The sequence below is a fragment of the Fukomys damarensis genome, unplaced genomic scaffold, assembly GCF_012274545.1.
Source record: "Fukomys damarensis isolate Sample0158 unplaced genomic scaffold, DMR_v1.0_HiC HiC_scaffold_4, whole genome shotgun sequence".
NCBI lineage: Eukaryota > Metazoa > Chordata > Mammalia > Rodentia > Bathyergidae > Fukomys > Fukomys damarensis.
In genome coordinates, this window is record NW_022900916.1 from 23862583 (window position 1) to 23886953 (window position 24371).

At 37.5% G+C, this 24371-nt stretch overlaps 1 protein-coding gene across 1 annotated transcript in view; it reads left to right on the top strand.

The window, feature by feature from the left end:
* The window catches only part of Dnah11 (dynein axonemal heavy chain 11), a 174595-nt gene that overhangs the window by 126425 nt on the left and 23799 nt on the right, over positions 1-24371 (top strand). The window contains exons 31-39 of the mRNA XM_033757147.1: positions 2712-2916; positions 8168-8332; positions 9940-10080; positions 11856-12026; positions 14278-14400; positions 15753-15946; positions 17090-17238; positions 18075-18202; positions 20516-20743. Coding sequence (XP_033613038.1) covers positions 2712-2916; positions 8168-8332; positions 9940-10080; positions 11856-12026; positions 14278-14400; positions 15753-15946; positions 17090-17238; positions 18075-18202; positions 20516-20743 — 1504 coding nt within the window. The remainder of the gene's footprint in view (positions 1-2711; positions 2917-8167; positions 8333-9939; positions 10081-11855; positions 12027-14277; positions 14401-15752; positions 15947-17089; positions 17239-18074; positions 18203-20515; positions 20744-24371) is intronic.

Below are 24371 nucleotides of genomic sequence, written 5' to 3' on the forward strand. Positions count from 1 at the left end.
AGCTAAATCCCCGGCTATCTGTTTTTAACAGTGACTTCAACACTCATCTTTTTTGGAAACATCTTTTTTGTTTTTAAGAGAAAGACATACTACTGAGGTATATACTGGCTTAGAAAGTAGATTGCTAGCTGAGTTGCTTATTTTCTTCCTTGAAAAAAATTAAATAGTAAGATGTCAAATAGTAAAGTAAAAACCAAAACTAGATAAGAAGAATGAATTTGCCTTTCAATTTAATAAAGACAATCTCTGAAAGTGCTTTTGTTCAGCAGCTTTTTTTCAAGTTTAGACACTTAATCAACCACTGTGAAGTTCTATAGCTTATAAGATCATTCTGCAATGGAAACAGAATTTGAGGTTGAACAAGACTAATAGGTTGTGCTTCTGGTCAGTCCATTGGGATTCTTAGTTTATATTCAGATAAGTAAGGCTTTCATTGTTTAAGAACATTTTATTGGTTAGGCTTCCATTGCTAGGATAAAGCATTTGACACCTACAAATTGAAGGAGGGTTTTATTTTGGCCCAGAGTTTCAGAGGCCCACGACGAGCTGGATTCGAGGCAGAAACATCATAGTGAAGTAACATGGCGGGGAAAGTTGCTCAACTCAGCATCTGGAAAGCAGGGAGCAGGGGTAGCAGCCTAGAGGAAGGGCCAGTAACCAGATATAGTGCCCAAGGTTACACCCCCAAGACCCACTTCCTCCTCTGCGTCCCCACCAGCTAACAGCCCATTCAGCTAGGAACTCGTAAGCAGGTTAACCAATTGATAAGGTTAGTATTGTCACAGTCCGGTCTCCTCTCCAGGATTCCTTTAGTTCAGTAAGTTTGACAATCTAGACAAACTGGTGTACTTATAAATTTTTATAATCTATGTACGTTAAAGCAAGTTGTCACCAGACAAATAGTATCCATTAGATCAGAGGCACTTTCCTTACCATATACAGAAGAGATTTAATTTGTGAGGCACAATTATAAACATCCACTAATAACAGCCTAAAAACATTATTAAAGCTTTCTGACAATCTCAAATATAAAAAACAAAAAATTGCTGCAAATAAGCGCTCAACCTGTTATAGGGTATCTTTTATTTTGAATAGACCCAGTTTTCTAAAACTGATAAGTTCAGTGAAATAACACGTTACCTGCAAATCATTAAGGCAAGTAATAAAGACTTTTTCTGATAGGTTTGTTTTTGGTTGTTTTTGTTTTGTTTGTTTGTTTGTTTGTTTGTTTGTTGAGCCAGGGTCCCTGGAGCTCACTTTGTAGCCCAGGCTGGTCTCAAACTCACAGCAATTCTCCTGCCTCAGCCTCCCAAGTGCTGGGATTACAGGCATGCACCACAACCGGCTCCCTGATCGGTTATTTTAAAAGTGTATTTAAACTTTGGATTTAGCTCAGTGGTTCCGCCACCTGCCTTGCAAGTGCAAGGTCCCAAGTTCAATCCCCAGTTCCCAAAAAAAGTGTATTTAAACTAAAAGTAATAAGAGTTTTAAATAACATCCTTATAATGATAACTTCTCTATGACTGTTTTGTTTATTGGGGTTTTTTAGTACTGTAGATTGAACCCAGGGCCTTTGTACTGATATAGATAGATAGATAGATAGATAGATAGATAGATAGATAGATAGATATTCAGCCCTTTTTTAAAGTTTTGAGACAGTCTCCATAAGTTTCTATTTTTTTCAGCTTTAATTGAGCACATTGGTACATTTTAGGGATACAGTACAGTTACATTCATTGTTGGGAGTTTGTACCTCTACATGACAGGTCTTGGTTACCATAAGTTTCTAAATTGCCCAGATTGAGCTCACACTTATGATCCTCCTCCCCTCCATTCCCAGAGTTCAGGTATTACAGGCCTGTAGCGTCATGCCCAGTTGATCAGAATGTTTCATGCATTTAATGGGTAGAACATAGAATTTTCATAACTAAGATGAAATAGGAAAATGAGAAGAGGCTCTTTGCTTCGACTATGTTCCCAGGCTTCTTATAAAAATGTTCACTCCATGAAGTTCCGGCTATTTTAGCAAAAAAAATTTGAGAAGTTCCATTATCCATCATTTTGTTTTTTTCTGTCTGTGATGAATTGAAAAGCTACTTTTCTACTAGATCTTCATATCAGGTTTGTAACAAGAAAGAGAACATAAGATAGGCCAAAAATATTGGAAAATAATTTTAAGTGCAATATATATGTATTTTAATCTATTTTTAAAATAAATAGTACAATAGTAATGTCGTGTTTGTAAGTATATGTTTATTCTAATATATTTTATAAAATAAAATTTCATGTTAATGATACATTTAGGTATGGATTTATACTTAATATATACACACATACATAGATATAAATCACATTCATACATGTTGTATCTCTAAAGAATAGCAATTGTAATATAATTTTAATCACAGGATATATAATAAAAGCTAATATTTGCTATTATAGGTCCTTTATAGGGTTGATCTTATTACAGGGACACTATGAGGTAGTATTAATTATTGTCACCATTTCACGTGGGAAAACAATCATAGTAGATCATAGTGAATAATTCTTACTCTTCCTGGATTTTAGGAAAACTGGGAGCAGCTGAGAAATCTCCACTTACCTGGTCTTCTGGCCTAGGTATATTAGCAGAAGACAGGAATGGAGTGGCTTCAGTATAGGTCCGAGGTCATACGAGTCTCCTGCGTGTCTGTGTCGTCCATCCCCTTTAGGTATATCCGGATTGGAGATAAAGAATGTGAGTTCAACAAGAACTTTCGCCTCATTCTGCATACAAAGCTGGCAAATCCTCACTATAAGCCAGAATTACAAGCTCAGACAACCCTCCTCAATTTCACCGTCACAGAAGATGGTCTGGAAGCCCAGCTACTGGCAGAGGTTGTCAGTATTGAAAGGCCAGATTTAGAGAAACTTAAGGTAAAATTATTGAATTATTCACCAGTGACTCAATACCTCCTTTCTACAAATTACAGTGCAAAACACAGTAGTGTGAAATGGAACACTTGTCTGCACAGTCTAATTGAGAAAATTGTATGTGAAAAAGTAAGTAGTTCAAGGTTACTTCTGAAGGCGCGTAGTTAGGGTTATGCCACAGGTAGGAGATGGGTTAGTTCTTGTTCTTGTTTGATACATTGGACAAGGATGGCAAAGGCATCTATCATTCATGGAAAACAGAAGTATAGAAGCAGGTACCTGCTTGGGTAGGTTAAAGTCTACAAGACCAGGTTAGCCAGTGAAAATAAATGGCAATGAGCTGAAAGAAAAAGGTTGAAGAAATTATAAGGAGCTGATAGCAGCTTATAACTAACATATAAAAGAAAATTTATGGCTTTTAGTATACTGATTAAGGAAAATAAATACTAAATTAATTACATTCAGTATTACACTGAAAACAAGAGAAAAACCTAAAAATAGGGAAATAAGGCAATAATAAAAGCAAAGAATGACAGAAACAATAGAGTATTTTTAAAAAGCTAGTTAATTGGGTGGAGAAGAACCCAATAGATGCACCTCTGGAAGGGATAATCAAGAATAAAAGCCACACCTGCCTCACAAGTGCAAGGTACTTGTTCAATTTCTGGTACCCTCCCCCCAAAAAAGAAAATAAAAAGAAAAGAGAAAAATAAAGAATATTAAGACTAAAGAACACACATAGAGAAATTAAAATGTGGAAAAGGCATATGGTACCCACTTTTCTAACAATAAATTTGAAAACTGAAATAGTAAATAGTGTATTTATGCATTGTGAAAATTAAGAGAGTTTACTTTGCTGACCTAATATTTCCAAGGTTCCTCTGTGTGGTAGCATGTGTGAAAAATTAATTATTTTAATGGATGAATATAGTTCATTGTATGAATATTTACCATTTTATCCACTCAGCTGATGGACATTCAGATTGTTTCTGCCTCTGGACTATGATTAGATAACTTTGTTATGAGTATTTATGTACACCCACTATTTGTGTGCAGATTTTGGTGTGTACTTGTATCTTAAATTCTTCTGGATATCTGCTAGGACACAGTTGCTCAGCTGTTTGGTAATTATGTTCTGAATTGGTTAATAAACTACTGGACTGTTGAAAGCCTGCAGTATTTTACATCTCCACCTGCTATATATCATCTTAAAGGGTAGAATATGTTGTCTCGTTATGTTTTTTTTTTTCATTTCCCTAAAGTCTAATAATGCTGAGCATCTGTTCATATATTTGTTGGCCTTTTGTGAATCTTTGGGAGAATTATCTATTCAAATAATTCCCTCATTTTAAAATTTGTTTATTTTCGTTGAGAGGTTATGAAAGTTCCTTGTTCTAAATGTTAGACTTTTTGGAGATATATGATTTACAGAATACACATTTTAAGTGTTCTTTTTTTACTTTCTTGATGATCTTTGGAAAAACAATATAATTCTGGTAAAGTTCAACTTATCTACTTTTCTTTGTTGCTTATAATTTTGATATTATATCTAAGAAACCATTGAAGACACAGTTTAAGTTTTATTCCTAGATTATTTCTTCTAGGACTTTATAATTTTGACTCTTACATAAGTCTGTGATCAGTTTTAAAGTAGTTTTCTAGTGTGAGAAAAGGAATGCAACTCCATTCTTTCGCATGTGAATATCTAGGCTAGCACCATTTGTCAAAAAAATCATTTTTTCTCCCTTGAATTTATTTTTGCTTCCTGTCAAAGATCATCTTGCTTCTGTGGATCTGTTGCTGAGTTTGCCCTTCTGTTCTATTGATCTGTTTGTTCTTTGATTAGCACCATACCGTCTTGATTACTGTAGTCTTTAAGTCATGTAGTGTCAGTCCTCCATCTTTACTCTTCCGTATGTCATGGACAGTTCTACATCTTATACCTTTCAGTATAAATTTTGAAATCAAAGGATCACGGTTAACAAACTAATAGGCTAGGGTGTTGATTGCTATTGTTTTAAATCCCAGAAAGGATGAACTGGTGTCTTAACACTAACTTCCTATCCATGATCATGGAATATTTCCCCATTTTTTAGATGTTTTTTTATCAAACTTTTGTACAGTTCTCCATATAGATCTTCAACATGTTTTTTTCAGATTTATACTTCAGTATTTTTATATGAATTCAATTAACGTTGTGTTCTAAATTTCAAATTCCAGATGTCCATTGCTGTAATACAGAAAAGTATGTGGCATTAGTATATTAGCCTATTTAGAACTTTCTACATAGTCATGTCATATATGAACACAGACTTTGGTTTTTTGGTTTTGTTTTATTCTTGCTGCATTAGTTGGAACTTCAAATACAGTGTTGAACAGTAGTTATAAAGAAGAATATCCTTGCATCCTGATCTTAAAGGGAGAACATCTAGCTTCTCGCCATTAGGCATGATGTAAACTGAAAATCTTTGTTTTTTAGATATTCTTTATAAAGTTAAGGAAGTTACCCTCTACTTCTGGTTTGTTGAGAGTTTTCATCATGAGTTGAGGGTGGAATCGTATCAAATGTTTTTCCTAAATCTAGTGATATAATCACATTCTTTTTGGTCTGTGGCCTATTGTGTAACAGATTGTATCATTTGACTTTTGAATTTCAAATCAGATTTTCATGCCTGGAATAAATCCCACTTGGCATGATATATAATTATGTTTATACATTATTGGATGTGATTTACTAATATCTTGTCAAGGATTTTAATCTTGGGAGATGCTGGTCTATAGTTTTTTTCGCTTCTAATGGCTTTGTCTAGTTTTATTATTAGGGTATTGCTGGCCTTATAAAATGAGTTAAGAAATATTCTTCTGCTTCTGTTTTCTAGAATAAAGTGTAGTGATTCTATGTCATTTCTTCCTTAAATCCTTACTATAACTCACCAGAGAAATCATCAGAGCTGATACTTTCTGTTTCAGAATGTTCCTGATTATTTATTCAATTTTCCAATACACTTGCAGCCTATTCAGATCACCTATTTTCCCTTGCATGAGCTTTTGGTAGATGGTGTCTCCTAAGATAATGGTCTGCTTCATCTAACTTACCAAATTTGTAGGCAATTGTTCATATTTCTTTATTTCCTTTAATATCTAGGGACTTGTACCCTCTTTTTCATTTGTAGCATCAGTATTTTATATTCACATTCATTCATTCATTCTCTCTCTCTTTCTGCCTGGCTAGAGGGTTATAAATTTTATCGATCCTCTCAAATAACCTGCATTTTATTTTATTGATTTTTCCCTATTGGCTTTTTATCAATTTCATTGATTTCTGCTGTAATTTTTAATTATTTTCACTTGCTTGCTTTTTTAGTTTATTGCTCTTTTTTAAGTAAACATTTATACAAAATTTAGATCTTTTTCTTTTATGTATGCAGTTAATGCTATAAATTTTCCTCTAAGCACTCTTTTTACTGCCTTTTTTAAACCAATTTTGGGTGGTGGTTTTCTTTTTTCATTTATTTCAAAATGACTTTACTTTCTCTTGAGACTTCTTTTTTCACTGAAGTATTATTTTATAGTATGTATGTTGTTTAATCTCCATGTACTTTGGGATTTTCTGGCTACCTTTCTGTCAGTGGTTTCTTAATTTTGTCATGGTCTAGCACCATAGTTTGCATGATTTCTTTTAAACTTTTTCAGGAGTGTTTTATGGCTTACTGTTGGATCCATCTTGGTGAATATTCCATCTGAGCTTGAGAAAAATGTATTATCATGCTGTTGTTGGAAACAAATTCTATAAATATCATTAAATCTAGTTGATTGTTCGTGTCTCACCATTCCACAGTAGCATTACAATCCATTAATTATGGATATAGGAGTTTTGAGTTCTCCAGCTATAGATAATGGACTTGTCTGTTTCTTGCAGTTTCATCATCTTGTCTCTTGTATTTTTACTCTCTTATTCAGTGCATAAAATTAAAGTTTGTTATATTTTCATATGGAATTGACTCTTTTATTATTATGTAATACATCTGTTTGTTCTTGATAATCTTCCTCATTCTAATACCTGGTTTGTTTGATATTAACATACTTCTCCAGCTTGATTAGTGTTCTCATGGTGTATTTTTCTCCTTCTTTATATTTTTAATTTGTCTTATTATATTCAAAGTTTGTTTTTGTAGACAGTAGATAAATGAGTCTTGTTATCTACTGTCAGTCTCTTAATTGATTTAAGCAATTGATATTCTATGAAATTATATAATTGAATTAATATAAACCATATTTGCCTCTATTTTTGTTCACTGTACTCTTTCCTTTTTATTTTTCTCTTTTCTTCTTTCTACCTTCTTTGATCTTGGGTATTTTATATGGTTCTTAAGATATGCTATAGGATTTTTTTTTAATGTTAATGCTTGCTCTTGTGCCAACTAATACAATTCTGGAGTTCGTGAGAGAATTCTGTAATCTTATGATTAATTCTCAGAGGATTTAAGAATTTCTTAGCCTTTTCCTCCCTTCCTTTGTAAGCAGAAACTATTAGGGGCTGAGGTGTCCAATTACCCTTTTCCTAGGTCACAGTAGCCCATGGTAAAATACTTTCCTTTGTGGGCAGGCTTTTGTTGAGAAGGATAGAAAACTCTGGAAATAATTTTAAATGGTTGCATTTTAGCCCTGAGTTACCACAAAGATTCATTTTTCCCTCCCCTGCTCAATGTAGGAGTGGATTTTTGTTTTATCTCTGCTGTAAAAACCTGGTGTAGGAATCCCGGAGGTAAAAGTGTGGCGACTCCCTTATTTCTGGTCCTGGAGAAATTTTTAAATTTCCTGCTCTGCCTTCTACAATCATCCAATTAGTTCAGGTGTTCTAGTAGTGATTTTCCATATTTGCCTGTCCAGTTTTCAGGGTAACAGTTTACCCTGTCACCTCATTTGTCTGGTGGAAGAATTATTGCTTGCAAATGCGTCTTCTAAACTCCTTTCCAAGTGAAAACCGAAAGTTTCTGATGCTTTCTTAAACAGATGCTTCCTGGAGTTCTGTGATGTTAGATAATGATGGTAAATCATTGTATGATGTACTCTGCACATTGGGATCCAACCAGATCTTAACATGTTTTCTGAATTTCTTAGGAGAATTTTTTAAAAATTATGACTGGTGTGGTTTTAATGTTAAGCGTGTTTTATTATACTGGCTTCATGAGATGTGTATTAACTCCCCTTGAAAACATGCATTTCTTTACCATTTCTCAACTGTTTGTATTAGTTGGCTTTGACCAAGCACCAAAATGACTTTAAGATTGAGCTGAAGCACCTTGAAGACGACCTCCTTCTGCGCCTTTCTGCCGCAGAGGGAAGCTTCCTCGATGACACTAACCTGGTAGAGAGATTGGAGACAACCAAGTCCACTGCAGCAGAGATAGAGCTCAAGGTAGGACAGGGCGTAGGCCACCTGGGATGGGTAGTTCACAAGTGGTAGTTCTGAGAGGACTAACATTGTGAATCCAGGTCATTGAACAAACTGCCCTTAAGAACTGGATTTAGCATGGAGATGGAAGAGGGGTGAATTTGCCATTCTAATTCCACACGGATCAAGTCATTCAATTCAGGCTCTGTTAAGATACTCTTTTTCAGGTGACCAAATTGAAGAAAATTCAGGCTAGCTTATATTGTTAGAAAAATCTAAAAAAGCTTAGAATTCAGCTTGAGCAAACTAATATGCTAAAGCGTCACTGCAGATTTTACCAGTCCGTTGGACATTTTTAGAGAATTCCTCAGAGCTGAAGTTTTGTTTAGAGTCCTGCAGCAGCAGAAGACTGATCCACAAGTGGTCTCCCGCTGTATTCAAATGCATTGTTTACCCTAGGAAAATGACGTTTCCTAAAAGCTGGTTAAAATTTTTCATCATGTAGACTTCCTGATGAATGAACATCTTGGGTCCCAATATGCCATATGCACTTTGGACTTTCACAAGTGGAATTTAACCCTTCACAGTCTGTTGTTGCAAAGTCAGAATTAGGCCCTTGTTTGCTTTCCGGAATATCATCATTACTAAGTACTCTTTCAGTTACATGCCAGCAAAAGTTGTGTAGCCATACATCCAATATATTTGTCTCAGTTTAAACCAGGAAATGGAATTCCCAAATTACACTATCTTTTTAAGTAAGTGAATTCTAGGTGGCTCCTAAGATAGTAAAGATTAGGGCAATTAAGTAAATTAAGTCTTAGCTTTTGAAGTTAACTTCTAATTGTCTCTTAGAGTATCACTTCCTCTTGTCTTAATATACATATTGGTGTGTAGTGATTTTTTCCTTTTATCTATAAATATCATGAGTCAAGTGTATAAGAGTTTTTGGGGAAAATATTGTATCTTATAAAGCTATAGATACAGTAACTAGCAGTAGCTCAAGATAAGTAGGTATTTGGATATTAAATAAAAATGAGTATTTTCATTGACAATGGTGGTGTTTTTTTTTAATTACCTCTCTGAATGTGCCCAGAGGCTAATACATTAAAGTAAGTGTAAATACATGAACATAGGGATGATCTGGTACAAAATTAGAATTAGACAGTCTTGAGAGTCTCCATTTAAAGGCTTTTTAGTGAGCAGTAGCCATTGGATATGTTACTGACCTTGGCCGCTTTTATATACCTGGTTGACTAATAAAGTTATTGGCATTGAATTGACCCAGCACACTTTTAAGAGCCATCCCTCGGAGGTGATATAACTGGGTTATTAAGCCCTGAAAGAGAGAAGGGAGGCAGGAAGGTGACATTACTCCAAAACAAATTCTGTGGAACCAAAAACAATTACGTTTGCTTAAATCTGTAATTTATAAAGCAGCTAGAGTTATATCCATTCTCACTGAAGTACAGCTTATGAAAAAATTATTTAAAATATGAATTTAATAACTTTGGAAAAACTCAGACACATAGACACACATGTGTATTGTCTAATTTCAGATGTGTCCTTCCCTTTCTTGGATATACACGGGGAAGTGAAGAGTGAGTTTTTAATTTTCTTTGATCCCTTCCTAGGTGATTGAAGCCAAAGAAAATGAAAGAAAAATCAACGAGGCTCGAGAGTGTTACAGACCGGTGGCAGCAAGAGCGTCTCTTCTGTACTTTGTTATTAACAACCTCAGAAACATCAACCCCATCTATCAGTTCTCTTTGAAGGTAATGCTGAGGAGGCAAAGGAAAATTAAAAACCTCAGAAACATCCACTTGTTTCTGGAAATTAGGGTTTTATTTCTAAATAATCAGTGTTTCCAGGAAGGAATCGTGAGCACTGAGGTGGCAACAATGACGTCATCGTCATTCTCTCGGGATCTTTCATTTGTAATAATCCGTGCGACTCTGAGGTAACTAAATGTGACGTGTTGCATTTGTATGTTGCTTCTGAAGAATCTTAAAGATTTGCTACACGACAAGGGGTTTTTCTTTGGGCTTCTATTTTGTCTTTGTGAAAATGTAGGAAGTCTTAGATTTCTCCTGTCTTTTTGGGAAGAGGGAAGAAAGAACATTAAAGCCACTGTTACATATGCAAGGTACCTATATATTTTGAATCATTTTTCTAAGCCTATAACATCCCATTAAAGTGTATAATTTTATCCACATTGAAAAAAACTACAAGTTTCAGATTTTTAAACCAATTGTCCAATACTATTCTGTAGTTGCAAGAGCCAGCATTTCAGCCTGTGCCTGTTTGACCCTAAAGCCCATGCAGTACACGTTGCATCTTTCTGTCTCTGGGCAGTGTTTATTCATTCAGAGCTTCAGGTTTTAAAGAAATGTTTATTGAGATTAATTGTGCTAGATGCTTGTCACCAAGTATTCAGTTTTGTAAAAACTAGGTGGAGGGATAGATAGATGACAGATACATCTGGGCCTATGAAATGATAAGTAGAATAATGGGTATGGAGCTGCTTTGCTGGGGACTCAGGGACGGGCCCGCCAGAGGGACTGACATTTTAATTGATGCCTAAATAACAAGGAGGATTTTCGAGTTTGGAAGAAACAGGGACACGAGAAGAAGTTTGCAGATCCCAGGGAGTGAGTGGATATATGTGGATGCAGGTGAAAGAGAGGGACGAGAGCCAAATCCAGAGAGGAGGGAAGGACTCAGCAAACAGAGCCTCACAGCTCATGTCAGGGACTTGGGGTTACACTCTGTGTGCAGCAAGAAGCCATTGGAAGATTTCCAGCAGGTGACTGAAGCAATGACAAAAGACTCAGAAATGAACAAACTGGAGACGTGACTTGAAGCTGTGATCACGCGCTCTTGGAGATGGACCGGCCATGGCTGTGACCAGTGACAAAGAGAAAGAGTCAAGCATAACTAACAGTTTTCCTGGAGAAATTACCCTGAGTGAAGTCAGCCAATCGCACACACACACACACACACACACACACACACACACACACGCACACACACTAATAATGTGTGACTCCACTCACATGAGCTAACTAGAATAGTCAAGCTCATGGTGTAGAAAGCGGAATGGTGGGACTGCAGGACAGGGGTGGGAGCAGTCGTCATTTGTTGAGTACAGAGTTTTGATTTCATAGGATGCAAGTGTCCTGGAGATTGGTTACACAACAGTGAATACACTTAAGACAACAGAGCTGTACGCTTAAAATTGTTAAGATGGTGAGGTTTGCTGTGTGTGTATTTTAACGTCGTTTAAATTTTTTGAAAGCAATTTTTAAAGTACACAAGGAAATGTAGATTTTGTGAGTGGTGTTAATAATAACAGTAATGGCAGCAGACACTTAATGAGCAGTGAGCACGTGCCAGGAACTGTCCTTAAGAATGACAGAATGTTCGTGCAGATCCTCCCTTGCTCTCCTAGCCCATAGATAAACCTTATGCGCTAGCCTTGTGTATTTGAGGCCAGCTGCACATCTAGGCACCAACTGACAAGCTTTAAAGGTTAAATTACACTTCCCAGGCTTTCAACATGCTGTTCCATAGAGCAATCGAGCAGGCCGACAAGGTGGAAGACACGCAGGGGCGCATCTCGGTCCTCACAGAGAGCCTCACTCGCGCTCTCTTCCTCCACACCGACCAAGCACTGTTTGAGAAGGACAAGCTCACCTTCCTATCCCAGATGGCTTTCCAGGTGAGGAGATCAGTTCCTTGAAATCATCCTCAGAGGGGCCAGGAATTTAGCTCAGTGGTTCTGCTGCCTGCCTCGCTAGTGCAAGGTCCCAAGTTTGATCCCCGGTACCTCCCCTCAAAAAAAATCATCCTCAGAACCACAGGCGAGTACCTCTGTTTGTCACGTGCTTGACTTTTGCTGAAGGGAGGCAGGGATAGTTTTCAAAGCCTTTGGTGGCATGAGGAGAGTGTAAGGTTCCACAAGGAAGTTGAACGTGTGCAGCCTTCCCCTACCCAGTGGTCTGGTGTAAGTGGCTACATTCATCGAGCTCTCACTACAGCTGCCACCCTGAAAAACGTCCGTGAAGCCCTTTTACCTCCCCCAGTCCTGTAAACAATCTCCCAGGGCCAGTTTTAGTGGTGCATACACATACTGGCCGCGCCGAGGAAGGAAGGTGACAAGCTCAAAGCCAGCCTGGGCGACTTACAAAAAAGAACTTCTACATTAAAAATAACTAAACTAAAAAGGATTAGAGATGTAGCTCAGCTACATATGTAGTTTTCCTAGCATGCGTGAGGCCCTGAAAGCTGAGACCCTGAAAAGAGCTTTCAGGGCCTACAAGAAGGTTCATGTAGATCGGTATTTCAAGTCTAGATCTGAGTGGTCCTAGGACCTTCTCAGAGTCCTTATAAAACACAGTAAGAGAGGAAGGGGAAAGGGATAGAAAATGATCAAGACATCATGTATATGTGTGCACATTTAACAGTTCCCCAAAACGAATATAAATATGTAAACACATACCAATAAAAATATAGAAAAAATTTTTAAATAGTGTATGGGCACATTTATGTTGTTATAAATGACAGGAATTCTTTTTTGTTTTGTTTTGTTTTTTGGAGACAGGGTCTCACTATGTAGTTGAGACTGAACTGTAACTCACTATGTAACCCAGGCTAGTCTCCAACTCACAGCAATCCTCCTGCCTCAGCCTCCCGAGTGCTGGGATTACAGGCATGCGCCACCACACCCGGCTAGGAATTCTTTATTTTTAAAGGCTAAACAATGTATTATTGTGTATAGTTAATGTATATTGCCAAACTGCTAATGAGTAGATTTTAAATAGTCTCATCACAAAAATGATTAGTATATAAGGTAATACTTATGTTAGTTATATTGGTTTACTATTTCCACAATGTAAATATGTATCAAAGCATCATATTTTGGCCCAGAAATACATTTACTTAGTATTTATCAGTTCAAAATAAATTATTTTTTAAATGAACGGGTGGGTAGAGTTTCATCTTCAGTGAGACCTGCTTCCTTTTTACTTGTGGATTTCTAGAAAAGATTTTAAGTAAAGGTGTCTGCGACAAGAAAAAGAAAAATGAAAGAAAAACTGAAGCACAGCATTCTGACAAAATTAAGCATGTTGTCCTTTTATTAGCTAGGTTGCTATATGGCTTTTTCAATCACCCCAAACCTTTAAAAGATCTGTGTCTTACCTATTTTGTGTCTTCCGAAAGGCCCTTCCCAGAGATACCATTTTGCAAACACCTTTCATGCAGAGTTATAAGCTGTGTCTTGTTTCAACGTGTTCTGATATTCATAGGTTCCACTGAGTATTCTAAGAACATATGAGTGTAGATATTTTAAGATATCTGTGATAAACAGGAACAAAATATTACAGAATGAAATATTTGACTTTACATACACTGCTGCTTAACAAGAAAGAGCCAGGGATGATAATATATCACAAAAACACACACCTTTCTAAAACTTCTTCTTGGAAGCCATAGATAAATTATAATCTATCTCAAATCCTGATGATCTATATAAATCAGCATTTCACATCTACACGGACAATTATTTGTTTGTTGTATGTATGTTAGCACCCATAAAAACATTTGGAAAATATGTAGAATTTTTAGATAGCATAAACCTCCAATTTTATCTGTGAGATATTACAATTACTACCTGGAAATTAAGAATATTTCATTTGTGCCTGTGAAAATGTAGTGTGTACTTACTCTCACTTCTGTAATCAGGCTATCTAAAGTTTGTACTCGCTAAAGCTGTGTTTATTTCCAGTCCTGGTTTTGAGATCATGGGCATAATCTAAGATTCTCTACTTCGATTATAGAATAGGCGTCTGCCACGATTCTTGGCGGAGTTGGTTCTGTCTCTTCAGTCGTGTCTGTTCAGTGGAACTGCTTCCTGTGTCATGATATGAGTGTAAACCAAATGATCCTTTTCTATTTTTTGAACTCTCGAGATTTTGTTGAGAAAGCAAGAGATCAACCCTCTCGAATTGGATTTCCTGCTTCGATTCAAAGTTGAACACACTTATTTGAGTCCGGTTGACTTCTTAACTACTCAATCGTGGAGTGCTATTAAGGTATATTAGGAATGTAGTTTCTCTACTTCTAAATCTTTTTCAAATATTGTATATCCAATATAGAAATGTAGTTTAAAAATACAAGTAATCTATCAGACACCATTTCAGTTGTAGACACATGTTCTATAATGTGATGTTCTTTCATTAATCTTTGTTTCATTGAATTGGTTGATTTTCTATTGGAAGATAAAGGAACTTTTTACCTATTTTGTGAATAAGTAGGAAATCACTAATAATTATGTGTAGTCTGTTAGGACCCTTGATGAAAGCTGATGTAGATGAATTTTTGAATTTACTTAAATCTAGTTTTTCATTCTGGTTTTTGTTGTTGTTGTTGTTGTTGTTGTTGTTGTTATACTATATTTCTCTACCTTTTCTAAACATTTTAAAATTAAACATCAGTGCAGTGTTTTATTCTCATTATAAAATGTTTAAGCAAAACAAACTATTGTAGAGAAAAATGAGAGTCCTTTAACTGCAATTATCAGGCCTGATTCCATTTTCCTGTCAAAAGACCTTCTTGTTTAAAGTTTATTCTCCCTTGGGCCTGGGATTTAGCTCAGTGGTACTGTGCCTGCCTCCTGTCTTGCAATTGCAAGGTTCTGAGTTCTTTCCCTGATATTAAAAAAAAAAGGTTTCTTCTCCCAGACTTTGCAGTTCCTGAAAGATGTTCACCATAAGTTAAGCTTTGCCTCATTCTTTACTCTAAGAAGAAAACATTTCTATGCATTGAAAATATGCTCTACCTTATTTTTTTATAATAAATGTAGAATTTTTAAATCAGTGTTTTAAATTAGGTTATCATCTTAAACTTATGACTTCACTGTCAAATGTGTTATCAGTCCAGGTCTTGGTAGAAAACAAATGACACATTTGAAGAGGTGATGAGGGAAGTTTAGTAAAGGATACATTTTCACAGTATGAGCAAGAAGGATAAAGGAGAAAACCAGGGAAGGAGAAGGAGAAAAGAAAGCAACGAAAAGTGACTGGTACCACTGAAATGCGAAGTTAGTTGCAGACAGCCAACCTATGGGATGTATAGCATTGGGAGAGGACGTTAACTCGTCACACCATGTCCAGGGGCAGTGGGCACCTGGCCTTTCTTTCCTCTAGCTCCCCAGTGTTTCATCATTGGCCAAACCCAACCAGCAAGAGATTTGGGGCGCTTAATTGAAGTTGTCCTTAAAGATCACCCTCTAAGCAGGACAGGAAAGGGCAGAGAGCGAATCTGGAGAGGAAAGTGAGGGCTATCCAGCACAATCTGTTTACATAGGATCAGCTCATTCATAAGTCTGCTCATGCTGGAAGCTCTTATTTATGGCATTCCCACCTGTTTCCCTATTGCATTACAGGCAGTCGCCCTTATGGAAGAATTTCAAGGCTTAGACCGAGATATAGAAGGATCTGCCAAGCAATGGAGGAAGTGGGTAGAATCTGAGTGTCCAGAAAAAGAAAAGTTACCTCAAGAATGGAAGAAGAAAAGCTTAATACAGAAGATGATTATTTTGAGAGCAGTGCGCCCTGACAGGATGACATATGCTCTCAGGTAGGACAGTTGGCCTTCTTGTAGATGCAAGTTAATCTAGAGGGTTAAGAGTACTTACTAGAGGTGCTGACTGTCTCTCTTCACTAGGTGTGAGTCTGCTGAGGTTCCAAAATTTTAGTCACCACTGCTGTCAAAGTTTGCTAAACACTAAACAGTGTGCTGCTGGTCTCTAGGCAAACTCAGCACAACCTTCCTGAAAACCTCACTTCAGAAATCAGAAGGGGACTTGGCGAGATGGATGTTAGCCGAGTTCAGAGGCCAGGAACATGTATTATCCAAATGTAATTCCCATCATCTTTATTCAGTGGTAGCATTTAACGCTAAAGATTTTACTTGTCAAACAAAAAAATGAATCCTTTTCGTGGAGCCACTCATGGTCCTAAAACTTTGCAACCAATGCAATTAAAAAACAGAAATTCTTATCTACATTCTGGTTCCAGTGTCCTCTTTTCTTTGCCCTCTTGGTTTCTCGTGGTTAATTCACACAGGTCTTGTTCTAGTGTGAATCACCAACCAAAGAGTTCAGACTTCCTTCGCTATTGTGCACCTCTTTCTTCAATAATATTCATGTGCCTCAAGTTTTTTCCTCTGCTTTATTTAGTTCAACCAATTTTCCTTTTGCAGAAACCTCTGCCGAACCCTACTTTACAAGTTAATTCTGCTTAGTAGTACTTTCTGCTAAATCTGATGCTGCGGAAAATAATCCCTGCTTAATTGAGCTTCCCCATGTTAGAAACACCCCAAAAAGCATTTGTATATTCATGAGAAGCTCAGCAGGCTGGAAAATTGCACTGTGGCAAGTCTAATGAACTGTTAATAAGTAATGGGGGAATCTGGCAGGGGATTTGGGGGATACAAAGCCATACCGAAGGCCAGGCAGCTGATGGTACTCAGAGGGGGGTCTCAGTGGCCCCCCAAAATAGAATACAGGTTTCTGATTTTGACCTTCTCACATAGAGAGAAGTTTTATTGATGTACCTCCTGTGTAAATCTATGTGGATTCATACTGTCATTCTAAAAAGATACCCCATATAATGAACATGGTTTACTTCTTTCCAATGCCTGTGGTTTAAGTTTATCCAACTGGTAACACTTTTCAAAGTCAAAATCAATGATCAGTTTTTTGTATATTCTTTTTTATAGAAATTTTGTGGAGGAAAAACTTGGTGCAAAATATGTGGAGAGGACTAGGTTGGACCTAAGTAAAGCACTGGAAGAAAGCAGCCCAGCCACCCCAGTGTTCTTCATCCTGTCCCCAGGAGTAGATGCCCTTAAAGACCTAGAGATGCTTGGTGAGTGGCCAGGAGCCTTGCTGGCCTGCCCTTCCTCCCTCCCTCCCCTTCACCCACAGCCCAACCCTCCCTTCCTTTCTGTTCACAGTTATCCTTTTTTTCATTTGTTGGAGATCTGGTGTATGGAAAATGTAAGACTAATAACACCGTAGTCTGAAGAAATGTTCAAACAGAACATTCATCTGGTTGGCATAATGCAAGTTTCTTTTGTACTGTATTCCACCTTTTGACTAAATGAGGGCCAGAGGGCAATTTTCTCCATGCTCATGTAATCTTGTGCCCCCTGTGACTAAATAATGGTCATTAGAGCAAGTCTATTCGATTGTGCAAGGCACTGTCGCTTTGTGCTCTGGATTACTATTCCCCACGTCCTACACCAGGAATACCAGGTTAATGTAGCTGTGACCTGACTGTGCTCAATTTAAACGCAGTCTCACAAGGTAAGAGCTTGTGCATTTACCCAATGAACTGTTCTTGTTCAAAAAAATGATGTGATATCTACCACATGTTGCTCCTTTTTATGAGGGAAATGCTTTGCTGCTCCTGCAGGAGTTTAGAAAGCTCCCTAACAATGCTGCCATCTATCAAAATGTCAAAAGCTTTATTATCATAAAACCAAAGGAACTGACTTCCACAGGCTTTCCTAATGCTTGCAGGGCAGCAGCTGTGGAGGCTCAAAAGGCTTCTTGCGAAAACAACAGAAGTCTAATTCAGATACTTCAGGAGAATGACCTCGAAGTATCAGGAGTGACCACAGTGTGTAGACAACAGATCTCCAGTTTTCTTTGCCTCTCCTCCATGGACATTTGCTCTCACTGTGTTGTGTTTCCACACAGGCAAAAGGCTCGGGTTTACAATTGACTCGGGAAAATTCTACAATGTGTCTTTAGGACAAGGTCAAGAAATGGTGGCAGAAATGGCACTAGAGAAAGCTTCCCGAAGGGGACACTGGGTCATACTGCAAGTGAGTATTATGTTTTCATGAACAGCACTGGGTATGAACCCACTGGCTTGGCAGTGTCAAGCACCCTGCCCAGAGGTGAAGGTCCCTCATCACAACACTGGGATTGGTGGAGCCCCAGTGTTTCTTGGGGCGTTCATGAGGTTTCTAAAGATGTTGAGAGACTCTGTTAATAAGGATGGCTTTCATCCTTGGAAAAACCATCCATGGCTTGAAAATTAAACAGTATTAGGAAGAATTCCATTGTTCTTCTGACTTGCAGGTATCTTCCAATAGTGCTGGAGGACAAATATGCCTGTAGAGTTTGCTGTACTGTTACTGTAGTATCAGCCATAAAAGTGATGCAATAGCTAAAATTAAAATAATAGGTTGATTTATTGATTTTGAAGTTTGAAAAATAATGGAGCACACTGAGAATTGTGCACATTGCTACCAATTGACAGAAACATTTTTATGTGTATGTGCATCTTACACAACCAACTCTATCTCTACCCCTAAGTAGTTGTAGCATTCCCTTTATTTGTAAATTAGACCCCCTTTACTCCTTCGCTAGGTCTGTGATTCTACAACCCAGTGTTTTCCGGGGTGCCTTCCTTAGTTGGGGATTATTGTGAGAGCCCAGCAACCCACAAAGCCCAGGCCAACTCAAGGCCACCTAGGAACTGTTGGCTGCGACACTGGTTTGCAACGCAGTCAGCTCAAAGTTTCTCTCAAGTGGACCAGTCACAAGGTACCTCATCCCTCAAGAATGGTTCCCAGGCAAAATGCTAGAGTGTGCCCATGTTCATTGATGGCTCCCTGAAACCTTTTCTGTTCCTAACTTCAAAGCCACTGCCTGGAATATTTTTTGTTTGTTTCAAGTGAACTCTTTAAGGTAGTGTTGTGGCTCATAAGACAGAGCTGATGTGACTGAACTTACACAACAAGTTTTATCATTATTTTTATTGTTTGCTTCTATGTGTAGCACAATTAAGTGTGAGAATCAGTCACATTATGACCTCAGAGCAAGCATGTAGGAGAAGAAATTTAGAGTCCTTACTTCCTGGATTCATTTCTAGGGCTGCTAAACCTGAGTGTCACAGGTTGAGTGGCTTACTCAGTAAAAACTTGATCCCTCGTAATTCAGGATGTTCAGAAACCTGAGGTTGAGGTTAAGGTGACAAAGGCATGGTTTCTTCTGAGGCCTTTCCCACAGGCTGGTAGGGGGACAGTTTCTCCCTGTATCTTAATATATGTTTCCAGGTCCTAATCTCATCTAACCATATTTAGCCTAATTACCTCTTTAAGGGATCCTATCTCCAAATACTGGGGCTTCAACCATTGAATTTTGGAGTGGATGTGATTCAGCTGGTGATACTTCCAATGTTCAGTATTTACCATGGGAATCAAACCCTAATAATGTGAACAACTGTATTGGCGCAGATATTTTTGCAAGAGAAATTTCACAAAGTACCTACATTACTATTCTCTTCCTTGTTTGCCTTCATCCTCTGTGCTTTTATAGTTGTTACTATCTTAAATGTTTTTCCTTGTTGGAAATAATTACACTTCCCTGGTTGTGATGTTCCAATCGCTGTATCAAGAACTTCTCCAAAGTAAGAGAGCACATGAGATGTAGCCTTTGTGCTCTATCCCTGCACCAGCTACCAAATTCTGCCCTGGGTGTTTGGTGTTCGAGGAGCAAACATCTGCATCATAAAACTGAAAAGTAAAGAGTGGCTATGTCAGTAGCATTTGTTTGTTTCATGATTTTTGGCAGTTGTGAGAGTTAAGAAAAATAATATGCTAGGAATACATAAGCATCTTAACAATGAATGATTACTTTCCTTTTCAGAAAGTCTTTCTTTCCTTCTATTCTTGTGAGTCCACATGCTAATAAGCAGGAGTTTATGTAGAAGTGGTTTCCATTAGAATTAATGAAGTGGATGATCAGGTATACCTCTAGCTTTTAGTTCAGCTTTACTTTATTTATTAAACTAACCTGGGTATGTCTCATTCATTGAGTTTGAACTAGTCCACTGCAAAGAAAAGTATTAGGCAACTCCAACTCAGTGGAGTTTGAGCGTTTCAGGTAGACACATGAATTGGGAGGAGATGTTGGTTTACAACCTGTGGTCATTGGGAGCACTGACTCTGTTCATTGTTTAATTCTGTTTGGGCCATTTTTTCTTTTCATGATTTGGTAATAAAGGAAAATTTAAATCGTGGTTCGCTGAGTCCTCAAGACATTTATATATAGGAGAATGTTGAAATACTATACATAATTCAAGTAATATCCAAAAATGTCCCAGAAATCATGAGCCATACTTCTTTCAGAATGTCCATTTGGTGGCCAAGTGGCTAGGAACCTTGGAGAAACTCCTGGAAGGATTCAGCCAAGGAAGCCATGAGGATTTCCGGGTGTTTATGAGTGCCGAGTCTGCACCTACACCAGATGAGCACATCATCCCTCAAGGACTCCTGGAGAATTCCATTAAGATCACCAATGAGCCTCCCACAGGCATGCTCGCCAATTTGCATGCTGCCCTGTACAACTTTAATCAGGTAAGACAGCAGAAGCAGCCTGGGCTGACAGTGTAAATCTTCTCACAAGATTATGGAGACCACCGTCGACTCATGCATCTCATTAAGAGGGGTGGAATAAAATCTCTCACATTTGCCAGGTTGATCTATAAGGGTTCCCTCTTGTGGCACTGATCACCCTATATGCTATGCTATAGCACAGGCCCTATCAAATAAAGCTTCACCCCACTTGTTCTGCAAGTTTAGTCATAACTTGTTTCTTGGACATGTGGGCTCAGAGAAACTGGCATTTACGGGCAGCACAGCAGAAACCAGCAGCAGGCAAGTCGACTGACGGGCATTAACTACTGTCAAGTGGCATCATCTAGCAGTGGCAGAGAGTGGCACTATCAATCATCAGCCCAGGGCCCAAGGCCCAAGGCTGTAACACTAAGGGCTGAGGGATACAGGCACTCCGAGCCCCAGAAGGCTGGGACCAGTGGCACTCTCAAAGCCTGGAGGTGTTAACAGAGCTGAACTTTGCCGGTTCATGATTTCTCTCCAAACTGAGCCAAGACACCCTCAAATGATTAGCAATGTAATGACTGGGAAATGTATTTAAGTTTTATACTAAAACTGAAAAATCTATAGTCACATGTGTAAGCTGAACAAGTCTTCTTTTTGAAGCTGCTGCTTCTGAAAGGTGCATGTGGAGAACCAGTATCTCTTATGACAGAAAGAGGAGCCTTTGCTATTCTTATGGATGTTGATAATGATGATGACATGTCTTTTCCTTTCCAAATGAAGCAAATTAATTACTACATATATAAGTTAATGATAGCCAAATTGCTATTTTTCTCTTTTTTAAATTATGGTATCTATATCATAACCAGATCTTCCAGTTTCCTTTTTTGTTATTGCTCTAAGTTTTTATTTCTTCTCCTGGTTTCTCAGAAATCCTTCATACGTAGTGCTTTTATTACAGAAGTACAGTGAAGCCCAGTGTAATGGCACAGGCTTGTAATCTCGGTACTGTGGGAGGCTGAAGCAGGAGGATCACAATTTGGAGCCCAGCCTGGGAAACCTGGCAACTTAGTGCAACTGTGTCTCAAAATTAAAGAAAAAAAAGGCTAAGGATATAGCTCAGGGCAAAAGCCTGGGATTAAATCCCCAGTACTGCAAAATTAAAAGTACAACAAACGCTCAAGAGGAAATACACGTGATTGGAAGATAAATATTCAGCTCCCCAATTAGAGCTGTTATCATTCTCTTTGAAGAATACCAACATGCTTCACTTTTTCTCTAGTACTTTTTGAGCCTGTACCTAAGCCAACATCATGAGGGAATTATAATAATTGATCACCTCAAAATTAAGGTATTGTGGGCCAGGGATTCAGCTCAGTGGTTGTGTTGCTTGCTTCTCAAGCACAAGGACCCAAGTTCGACCCCCAGAATGTATGGCTTGTACATACAGAAGACTGTATAAAAATAGTCACTTAAAAAGTCTTGTTGAATCCTTCATATACTTGCAATATATCTGCACAATGACAGCCATATATTTAGTTTTGCCATCTTTTAAAATTTATAATTTGTATCCACTTGCAAAACTTTGAAGTTCCTTCCCAAAATAAGTATACAGTCTTCTAAAACAGTTGTCTTTATACAAAAACAAATATGCCCCCCCAATTTTCCACAGCTATTTTTTTGTGAAGACCTCTTTGAGAATCTGGTAAAACTTTGGATACTTGGGCTAGGGAAATGCACATTCAAAAATATTATATTACATAGTTAACAATGCCCTAGCTAACAACACCTGTTATTGTCTGTTCATAACAGTGTCACTTCTTTTGACTGCTATCTATTAATTAAAGATTGTATTTATTGAAAAGACACTTAAGAATTTTAGGAAGGAATAGTTCTTTCTAGTGGAAAGTTTACTCTGAAGTATTAAGAGTAAATTTGGTCATGTAGCAAAAGCAAAAATAATCCAAGTATTTCACTAATCTTCTGCACAACCCTATTTTAGCAAAAATGTTACAGTCCTCTAGGAATGCTGAATTGTTACTATGTTAGAAAACACAATGTAATCTTTCATTTAGATTATGTAATTTAAGGGTATTTTCCTGTGCCTCTGGCTATCTGCAGATAGGTTTCCAGCACATTTTTATCAATTAGAAGTAGAGATGGCTAATTTGGAAAGAAGTGCTTAGGAAATAAAAGTTGTTTAAACAAGGCTAAAAAGTATTTCTGCTGCTTGAGAGTTCTAGAAGTGAACTCTCCCAAACTTATGTCGCCCAAAGTTGTGATCAACCTAGCTCTTTACAGCTCACCATGACCCCATCCAGCTGTAAGATTTTCAGTCCCATATCCATGTTACCAGAGAGGGAAGAGAAGAGGGGGGGAAGAAAGTGAAAGAGCATTTCCTGTACTTACATACTTATGATAAAATAATGCATAAACAGCACAAGGGATTAACAACAAAAATTAATAAAATAAAACAATTATAACTATCGTAGCTATTTAAAGCTTACAGACTGTATATTTCTGGAACTTTCTCTTTAATACTTTCCAGTGGTGGTTGACTATAGGTAACTGAACTGCAGAAAGCAAAGTTACAAATAAGGAGAGACTGCTGTATACAATACATAGCTCTTTCATCTCATGGTCAGATTTAATCACAGTGTGTTGCCTAGCTGCAAGAGAGGCTGGGAAAAATTAAATTTATCTTGGGCAGATAAACATGAGCACAGAAACATTTTAGGGCAGGTAACACGTGTTCTCTGTCAGATATGTTCCTTTCTAAAATCTCCTTGTGTCTTTCCAGACATTCTACTTTGCTTACATGCCACATCTTGCCAAAGTCTGTGAAATGACCAAAGAGGAATAAGTACTACCTATCTACCTTGTTGTCTACATGGGTTAGGTGAATGACACCCAGTTATTTCCGTTTCCCAAGGGTCTCTCTTAGGTGAGAAAAGAACCTAAGAGATCTAGGCAAATCAGTATTCCATGTGGGTATGTTCGTTTTCAGTGCTTTAGTTTTCAAAGCAAATAAAATCCATATTTGTAATCTTTTCTCTCAAAGTAGAAACTACTTCCAAATTTGGGCAGGTATATTCAAAATGAACAAGTTTATTAACATTAATGATTTATTTCCCCCCAGCACTTTGGAATATTTATGTCAATGTGATCATTAATTGACCAAGATATCCAGACACATTTTTTGTGGGATGCTGACAATCTGTATTCCTTTCAGCTCAGTATATCTGCTTTGTAAATATGTCATAAAGGAATACTGTTTGGGTCCCTTTCATGTAAAAATAACCATAGCTTTCAGAATAAAAATACAGATTTCTTTTCCTGTGAAATCTTTAGGCAGAAACAAATGGTAATTATGCATGTAAGGTTGGAGGCTGTGTGCCATCTAGCAGTACTATGTCTGTGTGGATGCTGATTTCTGTTCAAAGTGATATTTGCATATTTTTTGATATTGATTTGCTCATTAATTGGTTTCCAAAACTACATCTGGCCTAAATTATGAAGTGGTATGTTGATTCAAACTTTTTCTTTGATTCATATTTTGCTCCTACAATTTTAAGTTATCAAGGCATAATGAAATGAACATTCATTCATTTTTTAGAATCCAAGTAAATTATATGCAAGAATATAT